General features: G+C 40.3%; 1 protein-coding gene across 2 annotated transcripts in view; it reads left to right on the forward strand.

Annotated features, from left to right (window-relative positions):
- Window positions 1-12,067: 12,067 nt before the first annotated feature.
- Window positions 12,068-21,057, forward strand: part of LOC137888389 (trafficking protein particle complex subunit 14-like) — a 9,376-nt gene continuing 386 nt past the window's right edge. Inside the window, exons 1-13 of one of the 2 annotated variants that reach the window (XM_068731784.1) lie at window positions 12,068-12,271; window positions 13,487-13,821; window positions 14,226-14,321; window positions 14,493-14,622; window positions 15,320-15,406; window positions 15,523-15,643; window positions 16,240-16,387; window positions 17,421-17,503; window positions 17,858-18,009; window positions 18,312-18,448; window positions 18,722-18,800; window positions 19,738-19,852; window positions 20,098-21,057. The exon at window positions 20,098-21,057 is cut by the window's right edge and continues 386 nt beyond it. In XM_068731784.1, the coding sequence (XP_068587885.1) occupies window positions 12,079-12,271; window positions 13,487-13,821; window positions 14,226-14,321; window positions 14,493-14,622; window positions 15,320-15,406; window positions 15,523-15,643; window positions 16,240-16,387; window positions 17,421-17,503; window positions 17,858-18,009; window positions 18,312-18,448; window positions 18,722-18,800; window positions 19,738-19,852; window positions 20,098-20,254 (1,833 nt within the window). In that variant the 5' untranslated portion in view covers window positions 12,068-12,078 and the 3' untranslated portion in view covers window positions 20,255-21,057. Of the gene's footprint in view, window positions 12,272-13,486; window positions 13,822-14,225; window positions 14,322-14,492; window positions 14,623-15,319; window positions 15,407-15,522; window positions 15,644-16,239; window positions 16,388-17,420; window positions 17,504-17,857; window positions 18,010-18,311; window positions 18,449-18,721; window positions 18,887-19,737; window positions 19,853-20,097 lie in introns of those variants that run through there. The other variant, XM_068731785.1, reaches the window with a different exon arrangement.

Consider the following 21,057-nt stretch of genomic DNA (forward strand, 5'->3'; position numbering starts at 1 on the left):
GGTCTCACTCTTGACTACATTGAACTATTCAACCATTGCTGAATTTTTTCTTTTAATTTCGAACATAGAATATGAATAATATTTTATTAGTAGTAGTTCTCTTGTATACCTATGTAGTTCTCTTGAATACCTATGTTGAATACACTTCTTGTAAGTCGCTTTGGATAAAAGCGTCTGCTAAATGACTGTAATGTAATGTAATATATAAAAAATTAAGCTGATTTTGCTTGCTGATATTTATTCTCTATGTCTACATGTTTGATATAAATAATTACAATATAGTAAAATAAGTGTGGCTCAGTTTTGCAACAGTACTTTGATTTATATATATTTTGCACGTACTACATTTAAATGAAATGTTTTTTCTTTTATTGTGAATTGAACTCCCCATCAGAGTCCCAACACTGTTGCAAAAACCATAAGAAATAAGAGTGAAGGTAATGAATACATACAATTACTATACTTTGTAAAATGACTACACATGTTGGGGGATTGAAGTTAAAGGCCAATCAATTAAAAACAATGCCTAAACTAAATTAGGATTTTAAAGGAATATCCTACAAATGTGATACATTTGGATTTTGGTTCTGGTCGTCGGAGCTTGAGACACAGCAGTGCACAAAGATGATGAACCGGAGGAAAGGTTTTCAGAAATAAAGTATTTAGGTGGATTATCTGGCTCAATTTTATCTAAAATAAAATGATATTCATAACCATCTCTGACTGTAATGAGTTATTATTTTTTAGCAATTACAATACTTAGTTCCCCCGGTAACTGCTTTAAAATAGATTAAAAGCAAATCTATTCTATTAACTTTAAATCAAATTCCTTAAAATGCACAAAACCTTTGATCCAGAGAACAGAGGCCAATAGTTGGTATGTTTGAACTTAATGTTGAACTAAAAAGTAGTTCTACATAATCCAGGATACAAGTAGCACAGTTGCAGCTGCCAAATGCAGGAGGAAAGCTGGCAAAGATAACGGCGTCTGTGTAAATGCATAAAGAAATGTTTTTTATTTTTTATTTTTTTATTGCTGCCCCTTTCTAAAGCACGAATACATCTGACAATAAGTACATTCGTGTATTCTGTTAAGGATGAAGAAAAATTTACAAGAGCTGAAACTGCTGCAAGCTAAATAAAATGTAAAGACTTGATGTGATTGAACATGTTATGTTGCGTTAAGTAATTATGTGTCTGCTCCATTTAACATCTCACAGGGAGCTCGGGATGCCCCCCGAAACTCTAAACGACAACCGGCCCAAAGTTATCGGTTCTGCTATCGGTACTTTCAAAGTTCTGGAGTGAGACGTCCTCATCTCAAACGTCCTCTCTCAGTCTTTGCCTCCGGCTCAGTACAGCGTGAGACTCACATCATGATCAGAGAGAAGCCGTCAGGCAACATTAGTGATGTCATACAGTAGTGATTTCATACGTTAGTGATGTCATACGGAGTTTGATCAGAAGAACAGGATCAACAATGAAAGATGATCACTGAGATAATTGTTGAGCTGAGAATGTATTTTAAAGATTTTAGATCTTCTTGTGTTGCTGCTCAAGAAACACTATTTGTTTATACAAGATAAATAAAGCAATGTTGATTCTTTTCTAAATTAATTGTCTTTTTTTTACAATATAATCAAAAAGAACCGATAAGAGTATCGAGAAGAAACCGAACCGATAAGTAGTCACGATAAGAGAACTATAGTACCGATAAAATCTTAACGATACCCATCCCCACAGGGAGCTGGTCAAAAGACTGTGACCTGAATAATTCTAGAAAATATATTGACAACATACACTGCCTGGCCAAAAAAAAAGTCGCCACCAAAAAAAAAGGTCACACACTCTAATATTTCGTTGGACCGCCTTTAGCTTTGATTACGGCACGCATTCGCTGTGGCGTTGTTTCAATAAGCTTCTGCAATGTCACAAGATTTATTTCCATCCAGTGTTGCATTCATTTCTCACCAAGATCTTGTATTGATGATGGTAGAGTCTGACCGCTGCGCAAAGCCTTCTCCAGCACATCCCAAAGATTCTCAATGGGGTGAAGGTCTGGACTCTGTGGTGGCCAATCCATGTGTGAAAATGATGTCTCATGCTCCCTGAACCACTCTTTCACAATTTGAGCCCGATGAATCCTGGCATTGTCATCTTGGAATATGCCCGTGCCATCAGGGAAGAAAAAATCCATTGATGGAATAACCAGGTCATTCAGTATATTCAGGTAGTCAGCTGACCTCATTCTTTGAGCACATACTGTTGCTGAACCTAGACCTGACCAACTGCAGCAACCCCAGATCATAGCACTGCCCCCACAGGCTTGTACAGTAGGCACTAGGCATGATGATCCAGGTGGCGACTTTTTTTTGGCCAGGCAGTGTATATCGCAATCAGTCAAGCCTGCACACATTAAATATCAACTACTCTAACATCACAGCAATAAAATGAATTGTATAGTTACTCAGCACTATCCACTAAAGAAACAAACTACACTTAATCTGCGTTAATATTTCTAAAGATAATCAAGAACCTCACTGATATAAAATGAAACTAAGTTTGCCTGTCGTTAACAGATAGATCTACCTGCTTTAAAACGATGTATCTTCACTCAACTTATGTCTCGATGAATTAAATTCTGCTGCTTTTTGGTTATTAGGATGTTTCTGGCCAGTGCTTTGGTATTATTGGTATCACCAGACCTGCTGAAAAAAAGAGAAAACACACTTTGATCTCGCCGTCACATGGATCATACAGCTCTCCACAGTTACAAACAACTGTTTGAATGGTTTCCAGAAAGACAGACACTAGCAGCAACTATATGAATTTGCACCAATTTTCTGTAAATACCAACACATAATGTGCATAGATTAATATGTTGCCTACACTTATATTCATTATATATACTGTATATATGTTATTATTTTTTTCTGGGCAGTGGTGGAGAATTTTCCTCTTTAATTTTGTAAGATGGACTGATTCCATAACATAGAATACATTTACAGTACGTATGCACTCTTTTCTGAGGCTTCTATGGTCATAATTATTCACATTCTAATCTTATTCCATGTTAAGACATTCACATGCACAACAAGTGAATTTTAATGAATGCCAGTAACTGCTCAATTTGAAGAAATACATATGGACAAAAGTGTAAGGTATAAAACACAACCAAATTCTTTTCTTGAAAGAAACTCAGGCCATGTCCAACAATCTCCATCCACAAAGTGTTTCAGCCATCGTTTCCGAAATTATGTCCGTCCAGACTACACGCTTGAAAACGAATATCACGTGACTCTTCACGTACACTGCACCTGTAAACAGGAAGTAGATTGTCGTATTTTTTGTAACTAAGCAACCAGAGTAATAAAGTAGTCTTTAATGATCTTAAGTACGTGTTTGATACTTAAGATCTTCTCTAAAATCGTCCTCTATAAACTCAAACAGATACAGTTCGTGGAAAGTTTTATTTTTCAGACTTAATGTTAGTTACGGCGCTGCGGGTCTCTCTCTCTCTCTCCCTCTCTCCCTCTCTCTCTCTCCGCTCACTGATCTCTCTCTCTCTCTCAAGCCGCTCACTGATCACTCCAATAACAGCTGCTTCCTCTGCAGACATGCAGACTTTAACTGGACAACAGCTGCTAGTAAAGACAACAAGGTCAGCAACGTCTGTAATCAGTTGTCCATGTTAAATTAACCTGGTAGTCGATCGCGGGTATATACGTCATCGTTTCCAAACTTATGCGTTTACGTCCGTCCAGACGAATACGCTACCCGGAGTTTCCAAAGTTCTCCGTCTTCGGGAGCGTTTCTAAAGTTCTCCGTTTTCGGTGCTCAAAAACTCCGGCGTAGTGTGGACGCTCAGTGTAAACGTAGCAAAACATATGCGTTTTCAAATAGAAACGGAGTAGTGTGGCTGTAGCCTCATTCAACCTTCTACAGGGAGAGGAAGATGGCACAGAGAAGGATCCAGAATCCATTACATTCTTCCACCAGCTTAACATTATCAGACAAATATATGAAGTAGTTTGCTAAATGCAATTTTACTTTCTTTATATTGTGTTCATCCACATTTATGCCGCTGATCTTATCACCTGTCATTGATGCAACTCCCTAACAACAGGACTGAATTAACCAAGGAACAAACATGCTAGACACAAGCCATGTTATATAGTTGAGCTAGCTACCATTCATTGTAGTCAGATGTACTAACTTGGGCGCAACTAGTGTTGTTACCTTAGCTAACTGCAATTAGAATTTAACTAGCTATTATCTTACAGTGACAATTAACTAAAGCTGGCTACATAAAATACCACTACTGACTAGATTCATGAGGTGTCAACTAATGCATTCAAATTTCAGAAAATTGCAGTAATTTCATCAACTTACCAGCATTGGAAACTCTGAAAATGAATAGAGTTCAATGCTGGAACTATTCAGTGTTTGGAACTATTGGTTGCCCCACGACATGTGTTGCTTTTGCCTTTTCCGATTGTAATTAAAGTCTGTCTTTTCAACCTGTCTGGATATCACCGTTAGAAGAACAGTGGTGGCCATCATTGTGGTTTAGGACTGAATTAACCAAGAAAATAACAAGCTAGCCATGTTATCTAGTCGAGATAGTGAGATGTATTAATACAGTCGCAACTAGTGTTGGTAACTTTAATGATAAATCTAATAAACAAACATTAACTTTGTATGCTAACAAACAACAATAAGTGCAATACATGTGTGGTAAATGTAGGGCCTGTGTCAACTTACATTTGGTTCAGGTAGCTAGCAAAGTGTTGATACTTTAGCTACCTTTAATTAGAACTAACTAGCTATTATCTTACAATGACATTAACTAAAGCTGGCTTCATAAAATACCACTATTGTCTAGATTCATGAGCGGTCAGCTAATGCAGTAATTTCAACAACTTACCAGCGAGCTTGCTTGGGAAACTCTGAAAATGAATGGAGTTCAATGCTGGAACTATTCGATGTTCGTAGCTATTGATTGCCCCACGACAAGCGTTGCTTCCGCCTTTTCCGATTCAAGAGAAGTCCGTGGAAGTGTTGAACCTTTCTTTTTCAATGGGTCTGGATATCGCCATTAGAAGAACAGTGGTCGCCATCATTGTAGTTTAGGAATGAATTAACTAAGGGACAAACATGCTAGACACAATCTCGCCATGTTGTGTAGTTGAGCTAGCTTTCATTCATTGTAATCAGATGCACTAATACCGTCACAACTAGTGTTGGTAACTTTACCAATAAGTCTAATAGACGAAGATTAACTTTGTATGCCAACAAACGACAATAACTGTAATAACTGTGGTAAATGTAGGTCCTGTGTCAACTTACATTTGGTGAAGGTAGCTAGCAAAGTGTTGTTACTTTAGCTAACTGCAATTACAATCTAACTAGCTATTATCTTACGATGACAATTAACTAAAGCTGGCTACATAAAATGTTATCTAGTCGAGCTAGTCAGATGTATTAATACAGTCGCAATTAGTGTTGGTAACTTTAACAATAAATCTAATAAACAAACATTAACTTTGTATGCTAACAAACAACAATAAGTGCAATACATGTGTGGTAAATGTAGGACCTGTGTCAACTTACATTTGGTTCAGGTAGCTAGCAAAGTGTTGTTACTTTAGCTACCATTAATTAGAACTAACTAGCTATTATCTTACAATGACGTTAACTAAAGCTGGCTTCATAAAATACCACTACTGTCTAGATTCATGAGCGGTCAGCTAATGCAGTAATTTCTACAACTTACCAGTGAGCTTGCTTGGGAAACTCTGAAAATGAATGAAGTTCAATGCTGGAACTATTCGATGTTCGTAGCTATCGATTGCCCCATGACAAGCGTTGCTTCCGCCTTTTCCGATTCAAGAGAAGTCCGTGGAAGTGTTGAACCTTTCTTTTTCAATGGGTCTGGATATCGCCATTAGAAGAACAGTGGTCGCCATCATTGTAGTTTAGGACTGAATTAACCAAGGGACAAACATGCTAGACACAATCTCATCATGTTGTGTAGTTGTGCTAGCTTTCATTCATTGTAATCAGATGCACTAATACCGTCACAACTAGTGTTGGTAACTTTACCAATAAGGTTAATAGACGAAGATTAACTTTGTATGCCAACAAACGACAATAACTGTAATAACTGTGGTAAATGTAGGTCCTGTGTCAACTTACATTTGGTGAAGGTAGCTAGCAAAGTGTTGTTACTTTAGCTAACTGCAATTACAATCTAACTAGCTATTATCTTACAATGACAATTAACTAAAGCTGGCTACATAAAATACCACTGCTAACTAGATTGATGAGAGGTCAGCTAATGCATTAAAATGTCACAAATTGCAGTAGTTCTTATCAACTTACCAGCGAGTGTGCTTTGGAAACTCTGAAAATGAATGAAGTCTTTTCAACGAGTCTGGATATTGCCGTTAGAAGAACAGTGGTGGCCATCATTGTGGTTTAGGTTTGCGGTTCCTCAAATTGTTTTTGAATAGAACCTGGAGAGACGGCACTCTGAACCACACTTACATTTAGCTGCTATAAATTAATTTTTTAGCTTATTCATGCATTTGATTATGATTTAATATGTGTGTTTCTCTGTGTTCAATATGTGATTGTTTAATGTTGTAATTTATGTGTAATTGTCTATATATGATATTATTTCTATGTGCAATTTGCCACTCATGCTGTTTTTTCTATATGTGCAATTTGTCATTCATGCTGTTATTTCTATACGTGCAATTTGCTGTTCATACTGTTATTTCTATATGTGCAATTTGCCATTCATGCTGTTATTTCTATATGTAGAATTTGCATTTCATGCTGTTATTTCCATATGTGCAATTTTCCACTTATGCTGTTTTTTCTATATGTGCATTTTATTATTGATGCTGTTATTTCTATATGCCATTAATTTGTCATTCATGCTGTTAATTCTATATGTGCAATTTGCTATTCATGCTGTTATTTCCATATGTGCAATTTGTCATTCATGCTGTTATTTCTATATGTGCAATTTGCTATTCATGCTGTTATTTCTGTGAGTGCAATTTGCTATTATTGCTTACTGAAATATAAATCTTACTGTTGCATATCACACAATAATATGAGCATTTACTGCAGAATTTATGAACTCGTAGATTTAATAAACAATACACTTTCTGATTTGTATTGTATACATATGAGATTAAAACAATTAAATATGTGAGGTGTTATGGTGCGTTGGCCCTGAAGCTACTGATTTAAAAAAAAAAAAAAAATTGGGGGGGAGGGGCCCAAGCAGAAGGAAAGCTTTTTTTTTTTGCAAGTCGTTACCATGTAGCTCTCTTTTCATTTCCTGTTATCTCTCCAATAATGGCATACAAATACCCAAAAAACCTCAACATACAACTTTTACCTATGTACCATGTGTTGGGTGAAGAGTTTATCAATGTACTTTGAAGGATGGGTGTTTTTACCTTAAATTTTCCTGTTGTTTGTATTTGTTAATTTCCTCTTATCTTTTGTTGTTGTACACGTTATCATGTTGCATTTTTGTGCATTACTCTGTTCATGTTACCTGTTTCTGTTTGGCAGTGTGTACGTGGTTTGTGTCTATGGGGTGGTTGTATGTATTTTGGAGGGTTTTTTGTTTTTTGTTTTTCTTGTTTTTTGTATTTTTCAGTTGTCCACTTTCTCATATTGAATTGTCATTACTCTGTGCATGCTGTGCTTTTTAAGGTAAAGCACAGTGAGTTTAATGAAAGGTGCTATACTAAATGTGCCTTACCTCGCCTTGCTCACAAAGGCACTTTAATTGAATTCCTTTAATTTTTAATGCCATTACATTATTGGCATTTTATAACAATGATGTAATGTGACACTTAACTTTATTTTATATTTAAATACATCAAACCGTCAATCAGACTTTCTTCGAACAAGAAAACAGGCGGTAGACAATACTAACAAACATATGAAAATGCCAACGTAATGTCCTGATTGATTTATATTCTAATCAGCTCATGAACATAAGCCATAACCACTGAGAGCTCACCTGAGAGCTGTAGCTCCACCTGCCTCCAGTCACCTGTCACTGCAACTGCTGCTGTCACCACGACGTCCCTGATGAGATGATTCACAAACAGATACATGTCATATGGGCAGGTAACTGATGTAATGCTATCCAGTTTTTCTAGAATTAAATCTGTAATAAACATTGTGTTTTGGTTGGGTGCCTAATCAAAAGCTGAATGATTAGAGTGTATAACGGCTTATGATAGAAGTATATGACGGCCATTCACGTCCTCTGTTATGTCTCATAAGTTGTTGCAGCAATTTATGTGTTGATACCATTTGTTACGCAGATTTTGGTGCAAAGGAATTGAATAAAAGAATGATCAAAAATACCTCCTAAATACCACCTTAAGACGCCACAGATAAAGTCCCTGCACCACATTTCTCTTTTTAGAAGATGAGAATAATATGAATATTATGGCTTTTTTTGGTGACATCTCTTCACACCTGAATGAACAGAATTTAAAGCTGCAGGACAATTTAGTTCAACTCATTTTACTAAACTTAGGTACTTTACTCTAAAAGCCACATTTTCAAAAGCTTTCTGTAAAGCATTTTATTTTTTAATCCAGCCCTTATTTTACTTGAACTGAGAGAACATTTATTTATTATTAGATTATATAATTATTTATAATTCATCCCGTTTGATTTGAAATCTGACAATAAACATTGAGATATTATTTAATTGAACTTTCTTTATGTGATTTGACAGTCAGTTGTTGACTACTTCATTATGGAACTAAATCATAGAACAAATTAAACAGGTCTCAGTTTGAAGGAGCCTGATAACAGATGAGAAAAACAGGAATCGATGAGGCAGGCAAACGTGTGGCTTCTCTCATTTAACATCTTCTCAACCTATATTTATTTCACAATTATCCAAATGAAAATAATGAAAGTCTCCTGTATATTTGTCCTCATTTTGACATGATGAAGTATAGGTAAAATACACATCAAGAATACACAAACAAAATAAAATATTCAAAGTTTACACTACATTACTATGTACGTGATAGTATGAGAAGACGTATGAGACGTGAAAAGACGTATGAGGAGACTGAAAAGACGTATGAGGAGACGTATGAGGAGACGTATGAGACGTGAAAAGACGTATGAGGAGACTGAAAAGACGTATGAGGAGACGGGAAAAGACATATGAGAAGACGTATGAGGAGACGTGAAAAGACGTATGAGGAGACGCGAAAAGACGTATGAGACGTGAAAAGACGTATGAGAAGACGTATGAGGAGACGTGAAAAGACGTATGAGGAGACTGAAAAGACGTATGAGGAGACGGGAAAAGACATATGAGAAGACGTATGAGGAGACGCATGAGACGAAGACGTAGGAGGAGATGTATAAGGAGACATGAAAAGACGTATGAGGAGACGTATGAGGAGACATATGAGGAGACATATGACGAAATGTGAGAAGATGTATGAGGAGACGTATGAGACGTGAAAAGACGTATGAGGAGACTGAAAAGACGTATGAGGAGACGTATGAGGAGACGGGAAAAGACATATGAGAAGACGTATGAGGAGACGTGAAAAGACGTATGACGAGACGTATGAGGAGACGCGAAAAGACGTATGAGACGTGAAAAGACGTTTGAGAAGACGTATGAGGAGACGTGAAAAGACGTACGAGGAGACGTATGAGGAGACTGAAAAGACGTATGAGGAGACGTATGAGGAGACGGGAAAAGACATATGAGAAGACGTATGAGGAGACGTGAAAAGACGTATGAGGAGACGCATGAGACGAAGACGTAGGAGATGTATGAGGAGACATGAAAAGACGTATGAGGAGACGTATGAGGAGACGTATGAGGAGACGCGAAAAGACGTATGAGGAGACGTATGAGGAGACGCATGAGACAAAGACGTAGGAGGAGACGTATGAGGAGACATATGACGAAATGTGAGAAGATGTATGAGGAGACGTATGAGGAGACGTGAAAAGACGTATGAGAAGACGTATGAGACGTGAAAAGACGTATGAGAAGACGCATGAGACAAAGACGTATGAGGAGACGTATGAGGAGACATATGACGAGATGTGAGAAGATGTATGAGGAGACGTATGAGAAGACGTATGAGGAGACGTGAGAAGATGTATGAGGAGACGTATGAGAAGACGCATGAGACAAAGACGTATGAGGAGACGTATGAGGAGACATATGACGAGATGTGAGAAGATGTATGAGGAGACGTATGAGAAGACGTATGAGGAGACGTGAGAAGATGTATGAGGAGACGTATGAGGAGATGTGAAAAGACGTATGAGGAGACGCTGCGCATACAAGTCCAGGGTCGCGAGGCGAAACCTCAGCGCTGCACTGCCACCTACTGGGCATAGGTAGAAATACACTTCTGAGGAAGTTTTATTAGGATTATCAAAATCACAGAAATTCGTTCTATCAAATATTAATTAAACAAACAAAGATGTGACCATACATTCTGTGTGCATCACATTATTATTCATCTTCTTTGTTATTAGTACTTATATTTATTTTATATTGTTTTATGTTCCTTTCATATCTCACACTGAAAGAGGCTGTAAAAATAAATCAACTTTTCTTGCCCTGGCTAACGATGGCTAACTTATAGAAGTTATGCTAGCTAACCAAGCTAACGATAGATGTTAGCGTGAAATATAATAGTTAGCTTAACTTGGTTACAAACATCATGGCAGCTAACATGGTCTTACTTACATTTTTACTTTGGTGTGCTCCATTTTTTCAATGTTTAACCCTGTTAAACGTTGAGAATTCATCTGAATAGGACATTAGCAGCTCCGGGAAGTTTTGCTTTAGCTAGCTAGGTAGCTCATACTAACGTGGCTATTTTACAACGGTTTCACTCACAGAAGGAACAACATGGCGGCGGTGACGCAGAGTAACAGAGAAACCGATTCGCGAGGCTCGTCCGAGCCAATCACAGAGCTCCGTTTCTCTCCCGTAATCGTCGATCTGACGTCACCAACCGGCCGACACCGACGGTATTTTCCAGAGGCGGGTTGCCAGATAAGCGGAGGGTTGCCAGATGAGCGGCCGTATCCCCCATTTGACGCTGCCCTTCTTTTCTCTCTTTAAAAATACGGTTTAATTTCTATTTTTTTAAAGTTCATATTGACTAATTGCAAATGTAACAACTTAATGTGTCAATCTTGATTATTATAATTGAAATAATCGTCTGTGAAGTCACTATATGAGGTAACACTTTGGTGACTGAGCCTCTGACCTACTGATGAAAGTACTTCTGAGTATTTATACATTATTCAGCATTAATGCTGTACCGTTATTATATATACATGAACTTCTGCACTGATTATGTTTCATTGATTCTCATTCCTGCATGTGTTTCCCTCTGTGTAGTCTATAGCAGCAGCACAAATGTCTGCTTCATTGTAGTAAAGTAAAGTAAGTAAAGACTTGATTTATTGATTGTTATCAGTTACTGAGAGGCTTTGTTATCTGTCGAACAATTCATCCATTTATCGACTCCTTAATTCAAACATGTGCTGTATTAAAGTCCATAAAGAAAGGACAAATCATTAAAAAGATAAATTATTCTAAAAGACATCTCCTTCTGTGCTGTTTGTTGGTGAAATACATATTATATATTGTGTATCCTGAATCGGCCTAATATCAACAGTATTACTTTCACAATGATAACGAAGCACACAGTGATTTTATTATTATATTTATCATAATGTTTGCCATGTTGTGTTTGTACTGCATGCAATGTATTTATTATTTTATAATGATTCTAATATTACCTCTTTTGTTGATTCCGTACTACACTACCTTGTCTCCACTACAATAACATGGCCACTACGGGGCGCAAATGGTCTATTTTATTCCATCCCTGCAGACAGTGTCAATGCTTTTACTTTGAAAGCGAGAACAGGAAGTGTGTGTGTGTGTGTGTGTGTGTTTTCCATTGTCTCCGCGCGCTGACTCCGGTCCTTGCTCGCGCAGCCTCCTCCCCGGTCGTCGCCATGGTGCAGATGATGGAGTCGCAGTGCGAGTACTTCATGTATTTCCCGGCGGTGCCCATCACCGACCTGTCGGACCCGGCCCGCTACCGCACGCTGCCCCGCAGGAGTCACCTCTACCTGGGAGAGACGGTCCGCTTCCTCCTGGTGCTGCGCTGCAGGGACGCGGGGGCGACTCCGACCGAGACCGGGCCCGGTAAGGAGGGGGGGGGGAAGAACCCTTATTATAAATATTGTATAAAGGTTTCTTCATGTGCAGGGCAATATAAGGCAAGACCTGAAGATGGAGGGAGTCCAGTGGAGAATGTGTCTGTGATTCATGTAGACTGTTTGTTGTACCAGAGTCAACACACAACCCAATGTTATTCTATGTTACCTATGAAGTGCAACACTGGTTTGTATTTATTTGTTTAAATAAACACGATACAACACAAAATAAAAATCTGAAATAAACATCAAATAATCAATAAAAAAAAACATCAAGAGGAAATCTGATAAAATGTCACTCTAATCTAAAAGAAAATGCAGTTTGAACCAGCAGAGAAAACATAGTTTTTTTAATGAAAATTATGTTTTTCATCTGTTACGAATGAAGAAAAATGGACCATGTGTCGTAAAATGATGGTGAAGTGCTGTTTGGTTATTGGACCAAATCAAAGCTACACATCTAGTGAATATGGGACCAAAGAAGGGTAGAAGTTCAAACTAGAGCTAAATCACTAGAGAACATTGCACCTAATGAGGGCCAAAGCACCACAGAATACTGGACTATACCAAGGACAGAACCCCACAGAATATTGGACCAAACCAGGACTAAAAGTGTGTAAAACAATGGTCTGAACCAGGACTAAAAGAGTGTAAAACAATGGTCTAAACCAGGACTAAAAGAGTGTAAAACACTGGTCTAAACCAGGACTAAAAGTGTGTAAAACAATGGTCTGAACCAGGACTAAAAGAGTGTAAAACAATGGTCTAAACCAGGACTAGAAGAGTGTAAAACACTGGTCTAAACCAGGACTAGAAGAGTGTAAAACACTGGTCTAATCCAGGACTAGAAGAGTGTAAAACACTGGTCTGAACCAGGACTAAAAGAGTGTAAAACAATGGTCTGAACCAGGACTAAAAGAGTGTAAAACAATGGTCTGAACCAGGACTAAAAGAGTGTAAAACAATGGTCTAAACCAGGACTAAAAGAGTGTAAAACAATGGTCTAAACCAGGACTAAAAGAGTGTTAAACATTGGAACTAACCAGGACTAAAACGGTCTCATAAATTGGACCAAACCAGGACTAGAACTGTCTCATAAATTGGACCAAACCAGGACTAAGTAGATAACTAATAAGGGGTCAAGGTTTATGGAGCCAATGATGGTTCTCTCAAGCATGAATATTCTGTACACATGATTTTCCAGCAGTGGGCGTTGATGGCACCGCGGTCGGTTTTGGGACGGAGTCGGCCAGCAGCCGGGCGTGGAGGGAGCTGGCCGGCTCTCTGTGCGCCGTGGCCAGCGTGAGTCCGGGTGAAAGCAGCCGCCATCGAGGCCATCATCACCACGACTACCAGAGCAGCGGGGACGAGGCCAACGAGGACGGCGAGGACGACTACATCGCGGCAGCGGAGGCGGCCATCGCGGCGCTCGGCAGCCGGGTGGACTCCCGGTGTCGGAGCTTCAGGGACTGCAAGCCGTTGCTCATACACAACTCATCGGGGACGGCGGCGAGGGAGTTCCGCAGGGCACCTGTTCAGGTACAGCAGCATTACTGTACTGTTGATAGGAGGGCAGCAAGTCCATACAACTAGTTAGAACAAATGTTGCTGTGGTTAAGAGCGTGGATGTGAGCATGGCAGACTTATTATTTCAACATATACCAAACATACCATTCATGCTCCCCACAGGATGAATCAATAACATGGTGATCCCTTTACAATTCATCCAGCGCCATCATCAGGTCAAAATACAACACAAATGGCATTCCCAATCGTCCTCAGCTGTACTTTGTTTAGTGTTAAGTGGCCCTCAGCTAAGCCCCGCCCCCCTCGCTTACACAATGAGTATCTAATTGTTGACACTGAGCTGCATCAGACATCAACGCAGCTTTTCTTTATCTATTGATAATGCTGATGTTTAATCGGTGGGTCTGTGTCTTCAGTCTCCTCTGGACGAGCCGGTGGTTTTGACGGATGAAGTGATCTTCCCCCTCACCGTCTCTCTGGACAAGCTCCCCGTCAGCACCCTGAAAGTCAAGGTGTGAAAAAAAGTGTGAATGTGATCCAGAAAACTGGTCTTGGGTCCACCACAAAACGGTGATCCGGGGCTAGTTTCTCCAGAGCTACAGCATTATGGAGACAACCACCAGGTTTGGGGGTCTAATTGTAAAGACTCGGTAAAGTGTGTTTTCTTCTGTGTGTGCGTTCAGGTGATGGTGACGGTGTGGAAGAAGGAGGCGGAGAAAGCGGAGGTACAGGAGCTCGGCTACCTGAGCGTCCTGCAGCAACGAGAGCCGACACACACCTTCAGACACGACCTGAACACCTTCAAAGCTCAGGGTAATAACTATTTGTGCCACTTGTAGTACCAGCTGTAGACACAAGGGGGCAGTGTGAACTTCACAGAAATTGAGGTTAAATAAACATAAACAAAGTACGCATGTTATTTTCCAGAAGTAAGTACCAGGAGGCAACCTCCGAAAAGTAAAGTCAAAGCTTCATGTGTTGAAGCTGCATTCTCTCTAGTGTCCACCAGGGGGCGACTCCTCTGGTTGTATAGAAGTCTAGTCTAAAATGACTCTACTTCTCTCTTGATTTATTCCCTCAGTAAACATTGTAAACATGAGTTTATGGTCTCAATCTCTAGTTTACAGTCTTCTTCAATACAGCATGATGTTCATTTAGTACATTATGCTCCATTTAGAGTCACACAGACCATAAAGAGGGGATGATTTAGGGGCGGGGCTACAGGCTGATTGACAGGTCTCTACTAGAGACGTATACGGTGTCTCTACGTCACTCCTCCTCAGTCCAGATATGGTCACTTCCTGTTCACTGGTTGCAAAAAAAAAACAAGATGGCGACGGCCACAATGACGTTTCATTGTAAAGTGAATATTTTTGAGTTTTTGGACTGTTGGTTGCCCAAAACAAGATATTTGAAGACCTTGAAACTCATTTTTACATTTCAGACCCTAAATGATGATGATGTAAACGACGGTTGGTTAGTTATTCTGCGTTTTAACAAACGTCCACAGTGAGCACCACTCTGACCGTCCTGCCACCGCCCACCGTCCGCTGTAAGCAGATGACCGTCTCTGGGAGGCACCTCGCCGTCCTCAAAGGTTCGGAGATGATTCCTCGTCGACTCACAGATATTAACGGATTTAAAAGCAGTGGATATGAAGCTCTCTGTTTTATCAGAGAGGTTTGAACTGATCGCTCCTTCTCTTCCTCTCAGTGTTGAATGAGTCTTCTCAGGAGGAGGTGTGTGTTCGGGATGTTCGGATTTTACCAAACCTCAACGCCTCCTACCTTCCCATGATGCCAGACGGCTCCGTGCTGCTGGTGGACAACGTGAGGTACGTACAAACGTGTAAACCTGTTACATTATGTCATGTCTGGCTGGCGTTGAGCTACGTTAACGTTACGATTCTACGTACTTTACATGTGTTTATATCTATATGACGTGTTGTCATGTTGTGAAATGTGGTCATTTGATAACAATGACGTCATCAAGGTGTTACGTTCCATCACATTGTATGCTGTGTTGCGTCTACATTACATCATGTTGTCATTTATTACGCTGCGTTACTTGATGTGCGTTCCCTCACTTTATTTTGCCATTGTTTCATGTTTTCTGTCACATTATGTTATAGCGTTAGGACATTTTTTGTTAATTTGTGTTCTGTTACGTTATGTTCTGTTATCGTTTGTTACATTACATTCTGTCACATTATATTGTATTGTTATGTTCTGTCCTGGGGTCCTAATATAACGTAACATGATAGACTGTTCTGTTATCGTTTGTTACATTACATTATGTCACGTTATATTGTGTTACGTTATCTTCTAATACTTTACGTTACATTACCATCTTTTACGTCACATTTCGTTGCGTTATGTTTGATGGTTTTGATGTGATGAAGCTCAAACTGCTTCCTCTCCTGCTCTGCAGCCACCAGTCCGGTGAGGTTGGCATGGCGTCTTTCTGCAGGGTGGACAGCCTGGCCTCCCGCCTTCCCAGCATGCTCAGCGCTTTGGAGGAGCACGACTTCCTGTTCCAGTTGCACCTCAACGACATGCCGGAAGATGACTCCAACGAGGTTTGAACATGTTTGTGTGGTTGTTTCATAGGTACTTTAGGTTGTTTCGAGAATGTGATCTTTTATATTTATTTATAATCATTCATTTTGTTCATTATGTTAACGGTTGCATTTTGTTTTCATCATAACTTTTTAAATATTTGGCGTTTATCTCAACCGGGCTGTCCTGGTTACACAAAGGTTGAACGTGGTTAGAAATCCATGAATCCAAATACTGTGACACTAAAAAGAACTCGGCTGCAAACTTGCTGCTTTTCTTTTTATTTCAGGAAATATTTGTTTGCAGTTTGCAGAAACTGCAAAAGCATTTTACACTCATTGAGTTGCTTCTCCAGTGTGTGTTGAACAAACATGAACAAACAGTGTTTAAGTGTAAGTGTCTGAGCCTGCGGGCCAATCCCATTTCTTATTTTTACCTCGACCCATTGTTTTCCACTAGCCCCTCAGAACAGAGCTACAAGGGTTGAAGTCTTCCTCTCAGAAATGGGACAACCCTTCAAGACCCACGACATGTCGTCAGTGGTCCTTTATGGCGTCAACACAACACAATAGCGGTGCTCTTTCGGCTAGCAGACCGGCGCTTATGCTAAAGGAGCGGTAACAAGTTCAGTTAAATGTTAGGCGTCCCATTCCATAAACTGGGGGAACTGTTAAATGTGGGACTGTGGTGCACAAATTGGCGTTAGAACAACGTTGTAGCGTTAGCTAGCTAGAGACAACGGCAGACAAGCTGTTTGTTTTGTGATTTGTATGCTTGTTATGAGTCTATAATACATTGAAATGACATGAAGCTAATGATAATAACTTACTTTCATAACACTCGCTAAAGCGCGTGCCTCTAACAACCTCTTCTTGAGAGTCTCTGTAGCTCTACCATTTCGCCCCAGAACGTTAGCATTAAAATGTGGCGGGATTAGCAAGGTAACGTTAGCTAGCTAACTAGCCAGCGGCTAAATGAGACAAATCAAACAACTTGGTGGTGTGTGTGTGTGTGTGTGTGTGTGTGTGTGTGTGTGTGTTGTTGTATGCTCAGGGGCTGGAGGTTCCCCTGGTCGCTGTGGTGCAGTGGTCAACTACCAAGATGCCTTTCACCAACTGTATCTACACCCACTACAGGTAAGGACATATGTTGTGATTAAATCCACTTTTAAAAGTCTGTCCCAAATCCATGAGTTCATGGTCTCAATCTCTAGTTTACAGTCTTCTTCAATACAGCACGATGTTCATTTCGTACATTATGCTCCATTTAGAGTCAAACAGACCATAAAGCAGGGGATGATTTAGGGGCGGGGCTACACGCTGATTGACAGGTCTCTACCAGAGATGTAGGCGGCGTCTCTACGTCGCTCCTCCTCAGTCCAGATATGGTCACTTCCTGTTCACTGGTTCCTAATAAACAACATTACGAGGTGAACTCGAGTCTGTCTGTTTCTACACCTTCAGATCCTCTTCTGTCTCTTCCTCCCTCAGGTTGCCCAGCATCCGTCTGGACGAGCCTCGCTTCGTCATGACGGCCAGCTGCCCGAGCACCGTGAGGGTGAAGGAACACTTTAAGGTCAAATACGTTCTGCTCAACAACCTGCAGGACTTCCTGGCTGTCCGGCTCGTCTGGACCCCAGACGGTCAGTGAGACCGAGGGGTCTCAAACGGGACATTTTATAAACAATCTATATAAGAAGTACACAAATTTGAGTTAAAATCACGTCTCTTGTTATCTGTCGTTTTAAGAGAAGACATTACATGCAGAAACATCTGGTCAATTATGAGACTTTGCTCTATTTTGCTTCTATAAAACGGTGTTTGTTTGTTTGGTGACATTCATTTTGCACAGAAACTTAATAACTTTGATGTTTTGGTTCTTGTGGCTCGTTGAGGATGTCAAATATTAATTTGATGATTTTGTTGTAATCTTTGATGCGTGCAGGTCGGGGTCAGGTTGATGATGCGTCTCTGGCCGCTGTGGTCTGTCACTCTCCTCTCAGTAACCTCGGCCACTGTCGGAAAGGCAGCACTCTGTCCTTCAGCGTGGCGTTCCAGATCCTCAAACCAGGACTGTACGAGGTGGGTCCACTCTGACAGAAAGTCATACCGGTACCCAATATAGAGGCGAGGCCCCGCCCCTTTCCGGTGGACAACCAAGCCTCTAGTTCGCCATTTTAGCCGTCGCCATCTTGTTTTTGATGATCTGGACTGAGGAGTGACGTAGAGCGGATATGGTCACTTCCTGTTCACTGGTTGCAAAAAAACAAAACAAGATGTCGACGGCCAGCTTCCCCGTGGCTTTGGTGGAGTAGAGAAACCCAACACAAGTCTTCTTGTCTTCTCTCTTTGCAGCTGAGTCAGCACATGAAGTTGAAGCTCCAGTTCACGGCCTCGGTGTCCAACCCTCCGCCTGACGCTCGGCCGCTGTCACGTAAGAAGACGACATCCCTCCTGTTTACGTTTCTCCATTTTGAATCTGAAAGGAGGCAAAAAGAGTAGACGGATGCATCAGAAACGGTGGGAAAAGTAAAGATATTAGTAAAGAGACCGGACAAAACTGTGTATGGTAATAAACAATAGCTTGTCTCTGGTGTAAACAACAACATTGTGACCTTATTTATACGCAGATGACGTTATGTTAAGTGTTGATGGAGCTTCTACAATGTTAGCTTAGCCTAGCACCGATCAATCCAGACTCCATTCAGAAAACAAGCATTTTAAAAGTTGTTTGCGTGTCGTCTTGTGGAGAGAACTAACAAAACATGAATTCAGACTTTTTACAAATCAGCATCATTACGTAGTTATTTCGGCATCTTTTTTTATCAGTTTATTGCGATTAAATCACAGCTAAATGTGTTTATTTTGGGTTCATACACAGCTGAAGTAAACCAGCCAACGTGTGGATTTATTGACACAGTGAATCCTCTGGATGATGTAATGAACTCAGACACGACGGTGTTTAGTTTCCTGGATATCTGAGACTTCAACAACATGTTCAAAGCAGCATCAGCAGTTATTTCTGAGGAAACGTTGTTGGTGTCTGGAGGTAAAAAGCAGAAAGCAGGTTACAGGTGAACAAAACTCAACAAGGGAGACAAACTGCAAAAAAAAAAAGACAAAGGAAGCAAGGAGACTAAATCCACGAGGAGAGGACGGAGATAACGAGGGAACACAAACAAAGGCAGGAAGTAAAACGACACAAGAGGAGAGATTTTTCAAAAAACAGTATTAGAAACATTTTATTGGGTGTTCATCTTTATTAGTCACTTCTAACTGGTTTCATGGTTCCCATTGATTTAGTAAACTGATGAAGTAATTCTCGTAAACGTCACGTAGCTTAGATCTTGAACACTGTCGTGTCCTCACAGGTAAAAACAGTCCGTCCAGCCCGGCGTTTCGAGACCTGCTGGACCGACACCAGGCCAGTCTGGGTCGGTCCCAGTCCTTCTCCCACCAGCAGCCGTCTCGCTCCCATATCATGAGGTACCGCTGAAATTATTATTATTATTGTTTATTTATTTTATGTGTGTTTTTTTAAATAAAACATGCTTTTCCATGCCGTTGGTGGGTTTTTGGGTTCAGAGGGTTAAAGTTATGTACTTGAGTAAATGTACTTCGTATCAGTCAATGTGTGTGTGTGTGTGTGTGTGTGTGTGTGTGTGTGTGTGTGTGTGTGTGTGTGTGTGTGTGTGTGTGTGTGTGTGTGTGTGTTTGTGTGTGTGTGTCAGGACGGGCAGTGCCATGGAGCGGCGGGCCATCACCCCCCCCGTCGGCTCTCCAGTGGGTCGGCCGCTCTACCTGCCGCCGCAGGACAAGTCGCTGCTGTCGCTGGACAAGATCGCCAAGAGGGAGTGTAAAGTCCTGGTGGTGGACCCCGCCAGCTAGGACGCAAGGAGGGAAGGACAAGGAAGCAGTGAGGAGTCAGGAGATGTCTCAAAACATCTTCATTTTTAAGTTTCCCTTCAACAGAACCTGCTGCCTCATGTTTCTGTTGAAAACATTTTGATTTAAACAGGAAGAAGAAGAAGATCAAAATAAAACTGTCCTTTATGAAGACAGAGAATGAACAAACATTAATGTATTATCATGTTTCTGTTTTATTTAAAGAGACGCTACAGGAAAACAACATGCATATCAGTCTGTTAATAATATATTATAATCAACAGGTTTCATGGTTACTGATCATTAGCTAATGTTAGCGTGCTAACATGTTAACCTAAGATGGTGACCATTATATCTGCTAAACATCTGTCAGCATGCTAACATGCTAAGCTAAGAAGGTAACCATTATAACTGCTAAACCTCTGATATCATGTTAATACGCTACGCTAAGATGGTGAACGGTATACCTGCTAATCATCTGTTAGCATGCTAACACACGAAGCTAAGATGGTGAACAGTATACCTGCTAATCATCTGTTAGCATGCTAACACACTAAGCTAAGATGGTGAACACTATACCTGCTAATCATCTGCTAGCATGCTAACACACTAAGCTAAGATGGTGAACACCATACCTGCTAATCATCTGTTAGCATGCTAACACACTAAGCTAAGATGGTGAACACTATACCTGCTAATCATCTGCTAGCATGCTAACACACAAAGCTAAGATGGTGAACAGTATACCTGCTAATCATCTGTTAGCATGCTAACACACTAAGCTAAGATGGTGAACACCATACCTG

Source organism: Cebidichthys violaceus, unplaced genomic scaffold (genome assembly GCF_023349555.1).
Source record: "Cebidichthys violaceus isolate CVI_PGR_0920_01 unplaced genomic scaffold, fCebVio1.0.p SCAF_53, whole genome shotgun sequence".
In the NCBI taxonomy this organism is placed as follows: domain Eukaryota; kingdom Metazoa; phylum Chordata; class Actinopteri; order Perciformes; family Stichaeidae; genus Cebidichthys; species Cebidichthys violaceus.